This window comes from Cnephaeus nilssonii, assembly GCF_951640355.1.
Source record: "Cnephaeus nilssonii genome assembly, chromosome: 20".
NCBI classification, from domain to species: Eukaryota; Metazoa; Chordata; class Mammalia; order Chiroptera; family Vespertilionidae; genus Cnephaeus; species Cnephaeus nilssonii.
This window is the reverse complement of record NC_137091.1, coordinates 18,343,163-18,353,640: the sequence shown is the minus strand read 5'-3', so window position 1 is coordinate 18,353,640 and position 10,478 is coordinate 18,343,163. Positions and strand designations below refer to the sequence as shown.

General features: G+C 40.9%; 1 protein-coding gene and 1 pseudogene across 2 annotated transcripts in view; one reads left to right on the top strand and one right to left on the bottom strand.

The window, feature by feature from the left end:
* Positions 1-537: 537 nt before the first annotated feature.
* CDH8 (cadherin 8) overlaps positions 538-10,478 on the bottom strand; it is a gene marked incomplete at both ends in the record, with an annotated part of 304,951 nt that continues 295,010 nt past the window's right edge. Inside the window, 2 exons of the mRNA XM_079759845.1 lie at positions 538-1,031; positions 2,299-2,550. Coding sequence (XP_079615971.1) covers positions 538-1,031; positions 2,299-2,550 — 746 coding nt within the window. The remainder of the gene's footprint in view (positions 1,032-2,298; positions 2,551-10,478) is intronic.
* Positions 3,520-8,110, top strand: LOC307092406 (SAP domain-containing ribonucleoprotein-like; annotated as a pseudogene). The gene is made up of 3 exons: positions 3,520-3,604; positions 7,334-7,606; positions 7,843-8,110. The product of its transcript is annotated as an SAP domain-containing ribonucleoprotein-like (transcript).

Here is a 10,478-nt window from a genome sequence, read left to right as displayed (position 1 = left end):
GTACCATGTAATCTTAGGAGGCCTTCCCAAACTCCCAAAAGTCAGAATGTACAGCCGACCGAGTATTGCTTTATCGTGTGTGGCGGGATCCTTATTGGTAAAGGGGGAAAAAACCATTCGCATTTATAAAAATCCTTGCAGAAGACACATCTCAGCAGCAAATTCCTTGCAGGTCCATTTTGTCTAAGAAAGCACCTTTTAATTTTGATTTTTTTTCCTCACTTAAAACTACGTTTTTTCCCTAAGCATGAGCCAGGATCCCAATCTTTGTCTGTGGTGGTCACGTACATAGCAACTATCCAACGACTTCTAGACACTCCACATAGTTTAATTCACACTCCACAAGATTTATCACCTCCTAACATATACTTTTTATTATCCATTTTTTTTGGTTCAACATTAAAATGTAGTTGAGTTTATAGATGATTGGTGCTACACTTGCCTCTAAAACAAATAGCCACATTGGCTGTATCTAAGGGGAGTGGCCCTAGCATATTACAGAATGCTCAGTTCCGTGGGTTTATGGATCATCCACTGTCAAGTTTCTTTGTCACTTTCACCAACAGAGTACAGTTCACCCAGTCTCTTAAAGCAGGGACCCCAGTCACTGAGGTAGTCAAAATTCTGGTCTGAGTCTGAGGTGGTGGACTCCAAGGAGCTGAGGGAGCCCGCCACTGACCCCCGGCCTTCATAGCCATAGATCTGAATGGAGTCATAGGGCGGGGCCGTGGGGTCGTTATCTGCCTCGTGGAGCCGCACATTTATAAATTCATCCACGTCAACACCATTGGGAACTGGAGCCAGCCCTTGCCTTGGCATAAACTGCAAATCTGGTTTAATATCCTTACGGGGTAAAAATCCATTAATTCCATCCGGGTTTTGTAAAGTTGCGATGTCAAAGGCCTCCGTGTCTTCCTCCCCGCCTCCTTCGTCGTCGTAGCGAATGATGTTTTCTCGTACATCTTCATCGTCTTTGATAATTAATGGCTCATTTTTATGTCGCCGTAGAGTGACAAACAGCACCACGATGACTGTAGAAAAAAAAACACACAAACTCATGAAATTACAGTTAGCCAACTCGAATATAGTCTTATGAGCAACACACACCTTGTAGGTTCAGAGAGAGGGTCATTATTCTAAAACTTATGAGCCTATTGCTTTGATAACATTGCCGTGAGAATTAAGCAAAACACCTTTATGAAGGATGAGCTCTCAATTTTGAGAGAATACTGTTTAATTTTAATATCAAGAAAAACATCTCAGGAAGACAATGCAATTGTGAAGAAAAAAATATATATTCTACTTTTTTGTTTGCTTATTTTTTTTCTTTTTATCTCACCAAACTGTGTGATCAGATGGACTCAGCAACCCAATCTATAAACTGTTTGGATAAAAGAGTGTTTTGGACACATATTTGTTGCAGCAAATGGGTGTGCATTAGATCTGGAGGTCTTCTTTATAATAGACTAGAGGCCCGGTGCACGAAATTCATGCACGGGGTGGGGGGGGGGTGTCCCTCAGCCTGGCCTGCACCCTCTCCAATTTGGGACCCCTCGGGGGATGTCTGACTGCTGGTTTAGGCCCGATACCACAGTCGGACATCCCTCTCACAATCCGGGACTGCTGTCTCCTAACCACTCGCCTGCCTGCCTGATTGCCCCCAACTGCCCTCCCCTGCTGGCCTGATCTTGCCCCTAACTGCTTGCTCCCCTACCAGCCTGATATCCCCTAACCGCCTCTGCCCAGCCCCCGCCAACTGTGGCTTTGTCTGAAAGGAAGTAGGATGTCCAGAAGATGTCTGGTCAACCTGGTCTAATTAGCATATTACCCTTTTATTAGTATAGATGCTTTTATAACCACATAAGGCCCATTCCCACTTCCCCCACCATTCAGCTTAGTCTATATATTTTCACTGGTGATGGCACTGAAAAAGGCACCAAATAGTCATCTCCAATTGGACATTTACTATTTTTTTTTTTTTTTTTACCATTGATTTTTGGAGAGAGTAGAAGGGACAGAGAGAGACAGAGAGAGAAACATCAATGTGAGAGAGACACATCAATTGGTTGCCTCCCACATGCCTGGACAGGGCCAACCGACTAGGGTCAGACATTTACCATCACAACCCTTTTTCTCCTCACCTCCTCTTAGTGATCTCAGAGCCAGGAGAAGTCCAAAAGACTTCCTCTTTCCAAAAGCATGCTGGATGCCTGGCTTGGTCAGGGTTTGCTGTCCTTATGTACAGTCATTGATAAACCAGAAAAATGGGAACCATGGGGCTATGAAGGAAATACATACCTAGCAGCAAAATGATGCAAGCTAATATGGCAATTAGGGCGCCCATACTGAGTCCAATCGGAAGGACGTAAGCTTCCACATTGCAGGACTGGACAACACCATCACTGCTGCAGCCACAGACCCGGATGGTCAGCGTGCTGGTGCTGCTCAGAGGAGGGTTCCCGCTGTCACTGATGACGATTGGCAGAAGATAGACTTCTTGCTTCTGGCGGTTGAATCCATTATGCTTGGCCAAAATGCTGAGGGAATTATCTGGAAAAGGTGAAAATCACAATTGTGTGCATCATTTCAAAAATGGCTGCCCAGGCAACACTTGTTTTTCTAGTTCATAAATCTTCTGCGAGTATCAAGCCCACCTGACTCCACTGGACCACTCAGGCTCTTTGCCCCTCTCCTCTTCCAATTTTTTAAAATATGTTTTCTTAAATTAATTTTTAGATAGAGAGGAAAGGAGAGGGAGAGAGAGAGAAACATCGATGAGAGCGATACATGAATCAGTTGCCTCCTGCATGCTCCCTTCTGGGGATCAAGTCCACAACCCAGGCATGTGCCCTGACCGGGAATCAAACCCGGGACCTCCTGGTCCATGGGAAGATGCTCAACCCACTGAGCAATACCAGCCGGGCCTCTTCCCATTTTCCCAACTGGCGTGGACCACAACATCCATACCCAAACAAGTCCAAAGAATAGGGCCCCATGATAAACTAATGGAGTTTTAACATCATCTTGTAAATGCAAACTATTTCTTTTATTTAAGAAAAAGTGGCCTTGCAGAAGACACAAATTATCCCAAGTCCCACAAATAAGCTTAATTTTCTCTCACTTATCCTGATAATGCAAAATTGGCAGGACAGAATCTCACCACAGTTGAAAGACATGTTTGAGAAGCTCTGGGTTAAAAGATAGACTACATGACACTATGGGATACAAAATAATGCAATTTGTTGACTCTCACTCACAGGTAACTAAGAGGTTGTGCATGCTCTGCAGTGATGGAGAACCTCTGACACGCGTGTCAGTGCCATTTCTGATGACATGCGGCCGCTGAGGCGGCCGCATGCCAAGGATGAAACATTTATGTTATTTAAACTATAAATATCGCGAAATAATGTTTTTTCCTCAAAGGGACACACTACCCGAGTTATGCTCAGTTTTTTGGCGAAGTTTGAAATACCAAGCTCAAAAGGTTGCCCATCACTGCTCTAGAGCATGTATGCTAACATGGTCGAGTCCTATGTACTGCCAATTGGAGGAGATGGGCTACATATATTAAAATTTGTAGAGAAGACCTGCAGCGATTACACAGGTAAAAATAAAATGAAAAGTCATAGGAAAAAGTGTTCCATTTCACATGTATCAATTAATTATCTGGAGACTCATATTGGTTATCTGAGTCAACACTTAAGGACATTTAAGAAACATTTAAAGACATCAGTTCAAAATAAAACTGGTCAGTGAACAGGAATTGGCCCCACAGTTCTCAAAATTTCACTCCCCAAGTGATATTTTTTCTTGTCTTCATCCCTATCTCATGAACTATAATCATATTACATATATTAGTTATTAATCTATTTTCTCATTTTGATTAATGAAAGAACTATCTATTCAAATTAGGAATACTAATTATCTCAGACTGGTTTTCCCGCCAAAAGCAAATGAACATAATTTTGGTAAATGTGTGCTATGTTTTCTGGGCAAAATGATGATTTCAGTTGGAATTTCTTTTCAAATATTGGCAAGTTTGGAAACATTTGGCTACCTCATTGTTGCATATTAAGGCAGGGATTCCAAACCATTGCCGTCCAACTCATGGTCATCAGTGTCGTATTGTTTACAGAACAATCAAATACATGAACAGATAGTCTATGCAAATGACTGCAAGGAGCTGTGTTAAATCTTTTGTACCATATAGTTCTATAACCAGATTCCAACAAATGAGAGCCATTCCCTAAAACAGATGCATTAATTATATTAATTTTTCTTTGTTTAGCAGGGGTGGGGAACCTTTTTGCTGCCAAGGGCCATTGGACATTTATAATATAATTTGCGGGCCATACAAAATTCAAATTCTCAACTTAAAAATTAGCATGCTATATTTGGTCAAGCATTTCATTAACTCACCCCTAATGCCTTGGCAGGGCCTGACCAAATGATTTCGAGGGAGGGCCTTATACAGCCGCAGGCCAGATGTTCCCCGTCTCTGGTTTAAGGTGTAAGCAGGCCTATAATGCCTTACTACTAAGCAGTCAGACAGAAAAAGACATTCTTAGTTAACTGTTTTTTCCTAAATTTCTTCTGGTTGTGCTTCATTGTCTAGTAATTTTAAGAGCCAAAAAACCCTACAATGTCTCAAATGGAGTTAAACAGTGATATAGCAAATGATCCAGTAGTCTTCCATTCCATGACCTAGAAGGAAGTACCACTAAGCTAAAAGCAGGAGAGCATTATCTCACAACCCAATATAGAATATAGAGCTGTGTGGAATTTTCAGAAAGTGTGTGACAAGTTTGAGTCCAGTTAATTAGCGCAAGGAACATCTGTAGATGGTTTCATATACAATGGTTCAAAACAGAAGATGGGAATTGTTCTTCAAGATGCAATTAATGAAATTACAAGGAGGCCTTTCCCCTTTTGTGGTTGACATTATTTACATAAGAAACCATCTTTGTATATTCTCTCTCTAAAACTATCTATAATGAATATTTAGAAAATGCAGCAGGAATATTATTCTTGCAAAGCCAAAGGCTTATCCTTTATTGCATAGGAAAAAACATTGGTGGGTCTAACACTAAGCTCAGACCCATATATTTTACTACTCCTGGCATTTGTTCTCCTTATTGACTGCTTAAAGGTAGTCTATGAGTCATTTTTACTAAATTTTACCTGCTACTCCCAGGCAAGGTCAATTTCCTATTTGCCAACTCACTTAAAAAAAAAAAAAAAAAGTCATTTTGGTCCTAGCCAGTTTGTCTCAGTGGATAGAGCATCAGCCTGTGGAAGGAAGGGTCCTGAGTTTGATTCCAGTCAAGGGCACATGCCCAAGTTGTGGGCTCGATCCCCAGTAGGGGGTGTGCAGGTGGCAGCCTAACAATGATTCTTTCTCATCACTGAGGTTTCTATCTTTCTCTCCCTTCCTTTCTGAAATCAATAAAAATATATTTTAAAAAATATTTTTAAAAAATCATTTTTACTCTAGTTGGTTTGGCTCAGTGGATAGAGCATGGATCCCGTAGACTGAAGGGTTCCAGGTTCGATTCGGGTCAAGGGTATGAACCTCGGTTGCAGACTCAAACCCAGGCCATGGTTAGGTACGAGCAGGGAGGCAACCAATTGATGTGTCTCTCTCACATCAATGTTTATCTATGTTTCTTCCTCTCCTACACGCTCTAAAATTCAACGGGAAAATATCTTCGGGTGATGATTAACAACAACAACAACAACAGAATTATTTTCCCTGGCCAGTGTGGCTCAGTTGGTTGGGTGTTGTCCCATGCACCGAAAGGTCACCGGTTCCATTCCCAGTCAGGGCACATACCCTGGTTTCAGGCTCAATTCCCAGAAGGGGGTAAGCAGAAAACAGCCAACACCTGTTTCTCTCTCTCTTTCTCTCTCTCTCCCTCTCCCTTCCTCTCTCTCTAAAAATCAATAAAAAGTTTAAAAATCATTTTTATTGGTGTTTATATTTATTAATAATTGTGCTAAGTTATTTTATTAGACCAAATAAAGCTGCCATTAACATAAAAACTCCATACACATAAAAATCATCATATATCAACACATTTCAAATTCATGTAATTAAAATACTTCTTTTTAAATCTACATGGCACAAATATCTTCTATGAAGTTCTGGTTTGTTTCTTTAAAACATCCTCTTCGGGGCTCTCTGTTATGATATAATCCTCTGTTTTTCTAATGGTGCATCAATACCATGCTTTTTATGTATATAAACATGATAATGAATCTGGATGTTTTCCCCTAATGTGTTCTTCAAGAGTATCTTGGCTATTCTTGCTCATTTACTAATCTCTAGCAAATATAGAATCCGATTACCAAGTTTTGTGAAAATCCCCATAAGAACTTAAGTCGAAATTATATTACAATATAAATGAATTTTGAGAGAATTGATTTCTTTATGCTCTTTAGTCTTCTATATTAAGATTGTAGTTTTATTATTTTCTTTAATATACATCAACACAATGTTTTAATTTTAGCTGCAGGAGATTTTTACATCTTCTGTTAGATTTATTATTGGTGTGTATAGTTTTTGCTCTGGTAAATATAACCTGTTTAAATTATACTTTCAAGTCATTGTTGCTGGTGTATAAAATGAAATTGTTTTAGACATTGATTTTAATTCCAGTAATCTTCTAAACTGTTCTTTTTACTTATAAAAATATCTCTCCTCACAAAGTTCCACTTCAGCACGATAGTTTGAGGAGCACCATGGAATTGTTCCCTAGTGAAACTGGTGAACATTATAAAAGGAAAACCATGTATCATCTCAGGAAATGTTCCTGAGGCAAGCAGCAAATGAAGAGACATTTACTCAAGGATATCTACCAGAGCTTGGTAAGAATGGTGAGACTGTGGTGTGTGAGTCAGAACCCTCTACTTCTATCCCTTCTCCCAGCTCTGTTAGATGGAAACTCCACTCCAACTCAAGTCAGCCAAGAACCCAGGGCTTCCTCTCCTCCCAGTTAGCAGTTGGAGGGCTATCTTCTTTAAACTATATTTTTATTGATGTTGGAGAGGAAGGGAGGAGAAAGAGATAGAAACATACATGATGAGAGAGAATCATTGATCAGCTGCCTCCTGCACATGCCCTACTGGGGACCAAGCCCACAACCTGGGCATGTGCCTTGACCAGGAATCAAATTGTGATCTCCTGGTTCATAGGTCGATGCTCAACCACTGAGCCACACAAGCTTAGCTGTATTTTTTTCTTCTTGCTCATGGTATGGAGACCAAGGAAATAAAACAAGATCTCATTAAAAAAAAACAACAACACAAAACAACAACAACAAAAACAAAAAAGCCCAAGATATCATCACTGGGCTTCACGTCTCTCTTGAAGAGCATGGTGAAGAGGAGGCAAATGAAGAAAATGTACTGGGAGATGATACAGGAAGAAGAACCCAAGCCCGTAGAACTGCCCGTCGAAGAGGATGAGGCCCCTGAAAACACTATTGATGTGGCAGCAGAAAAGAAAGTGGCAGCAATTACATCTGAAACAGCACAGACTGAGAGAATGCAGAAGAGAGCTGAAGGGTTTAATGTACCTGTGAGCTTGGAGACTAAGAAAGCTGCTGTGGCCTGGCCCAGCCAGTGTTGCTCAAAGGTTGAGCATTGACCTGTGAACCAGAAGGTCACGGTTCGATTCCAAGTCAGGGCACATGTCTGGGTTGCAGGTTCGATCCCCAGTTGGGGGTGGGGAGTGTGTGTGCAGGAGGCAGCCGATCAATGATTCTCTCTCATCATTGATTTTTCTTTGTCTCTCTCCCTCTCTCTGAAATCAAGTAAAAAAAAAAAAAAAAAAAAAAGCTGCTGGGAGCTAAATTTGGAATTTCTTCAAATCCATCAAAAGGCCTGTCATCTGACACCAAGCCTTTGGTTAACCTGGACAAGCGAAAGGAAAGAACTCAAATTTTGGTTTGAATGTCTCTTCAACCTCCAAAAAGTCTGAAGATGACAAGAAGCTTAAAAGAGGAAGGAGCGATTTGGAATTGTCACAAGTCCCGCTGGGACAGGCACCACAGAGGGTACAGAGGCAAGGAAGAGGAAATGCACAGGGCGCTTCGGGATTGCCTGGTGAGAGACTCTTTCATGTTTTCTGTTCTCCAGTGGCTTCCATCTCTCTGACTGTCCTTGGTCACACATATTCCTAAATACACAGTCATGTGCCTCAGTCCTGCCTCAAAATGAGAGAACATGTACCCCTGCTACATCCATGAACTACAGTAGCAATTTCACTTATTGCTCTTCTAGCTTTGAGATTATTGTGTCTTCTTATTTTTATTTTTGTTAATCCTCACCCAAGAATACTTTTCCATTGATTTTTAGGGAGAGTAGAAGAGAGAGAGAAAGACAGAGAGTAACATTGATGTGAGAGAAACACATCGATTGGTTGCCTCCTGCACAAGCCCCGACCAGGCTCTGGGCTGGGGAGGAGCCTGCAACCAAGGTACGTGCCCTTGACTGGAATTGAACCAGGGACTCTTTGGTCCCCAGGCCGACTCTCTATCCACTGAGCAAAACTGGCCAGAGCGTGTTTTTTGTTTTTTTAAAATTATTATTTTACTTGTTATAACAAATAGTAAAAGCCCAGCTTGCATGGCTCAGTGGTTGGGCATTGACCTATGAACCAGGAGGTCATGGTTGGATTTCCGGTCAGGGCACATGCCCAGGTTATGGGCTGGATCCCCAGTGTGGGGCATGCAGGAGGCAGCTGATCAATGACTCTCACTCATCATAGATGTTCCTAGCTCTTTCTCCCTTGCTCTTCCTCTCTGAAATAAATAAAAATATATTTTTTTAAATATGGCTTTAAAAAATAGAAAAAAAACCCTCAGAATTTTTATGCAATGATTTTGACATTATAGAGATGTATGTGTTATCTCACTGGATTGGAACCCCCTTGAGGGAGACTAGCCTAAGTCCCAGCTCTATTCTAGGTCTCCAGCAAAGATCCTCATCCTAATACTGGTCATGTTGGCTAACCCACTTTTGTTTGGAATGCTTGCAGTTTTAAGGAACTGATCACCTAACTGGTTCATTAGAAACTTGCTAAGTAAATGTAGACTTTCTTACAGATTGAAGATTTCTTTTTCTTCCCATGTGATTTGCATGGTCTAGTCCCCGCCTAGTGACCCAGCTTCATGTCCTGACATCCTTTTCTCTCTCTCCGTTCTCTCTGACCTGGCCTTTTCTGAGCCAAAGGTTTTCTCTCTTCAGGGTTTTCATATTTGTTTTTTTTTTCTTATTATTTTTAAAAAACTTTCAAAAAATAAATATGCTTTATTGATTTAAGAGGGAGGAAGGGAGACGGAGAGAGAGATAGAAACATCAATGATGAGAGAGAATCATTAACTGGCTGCCCTGCACTGGGGATCGAGCCCGCAACCCAGGCATGTGATCAGGAATCAAAACGTGATTTCCTGGTTCATGGGTGGATGCTCAACCATTGAACCACATCAGCCTGGCTGTTTTTTCTTCATCCTGGTATCTCTCTACCCCTCTTTAGCCTAAATTTGAATTGTTCATATTTATGCATTCTTTATATCTTTGCTTAATATTGCTTCTTTGTGGCTAATTTCCTTCACTAGTTGTCCCTGATCTCCCCAGATAAATTAGTTATGTATTCTTCTAAAAACCTTTCTTTTTCATCGCAGCTTTTATTACAAAGAAATAAAATATAGCAGTGGGGATAGGAGAGACACCAGGGATACAGAAATAAAGTAGGGAACTTCTAAGTAACAAAGAACCAATTTTAGATGCATAATGAGTACTCAGCCAATATTTGCTGAATAAATAAATGACTGCATCAGCCATATTTTGTGGGACTCCTACTTATATCTCATGTTATTCTGTCATAGAGAATTATATGTGGTTCAAAATAAGTCATTGAGGAAGTTCAATTTCAGGCTATTGGAAACAACATACAGCCTAAAAAATATTGATAGTTTCCGAGTGTCTCCCCAGGCATGCCTCATATCATGTAACATAAGCAATAAACTGAGGATGATTAGATTCAAATAGAGAGGGCTCAGAGAGGAAAAACTTGTTCTAAAATAACTGCAATACCATCATATTCAGAGGTGCACACCAGGATTCTCTGGAGCTGAAACTGAATGACTTACATTCAGAGGGCGGGAACATAGAATCTGAATAAGTACCTCATATGGTTAGTCTAGGAGGAATTTCTTCTTTGATTATTGATATTCAGGTTTTTATTCATTTAGAGTTGCAAATCAACATACAACATTCTTTCATACAACATTACTAGCCTTATTAGAATGCTATTTGTGCCCTGCCCCCCCATTCCTCCCTCCCTTCCTCCATTCCACCCTTCCACCCTTCCTTCCTTCCTTCCTTCCTTCCTTCCTTCCTTCCTTCCTTCCTTCCTTCCTTCCTTCCTTCCTTCCCTCCCTCCCTCCCTCCCTTTCTTCTTATTTACTCTGTAT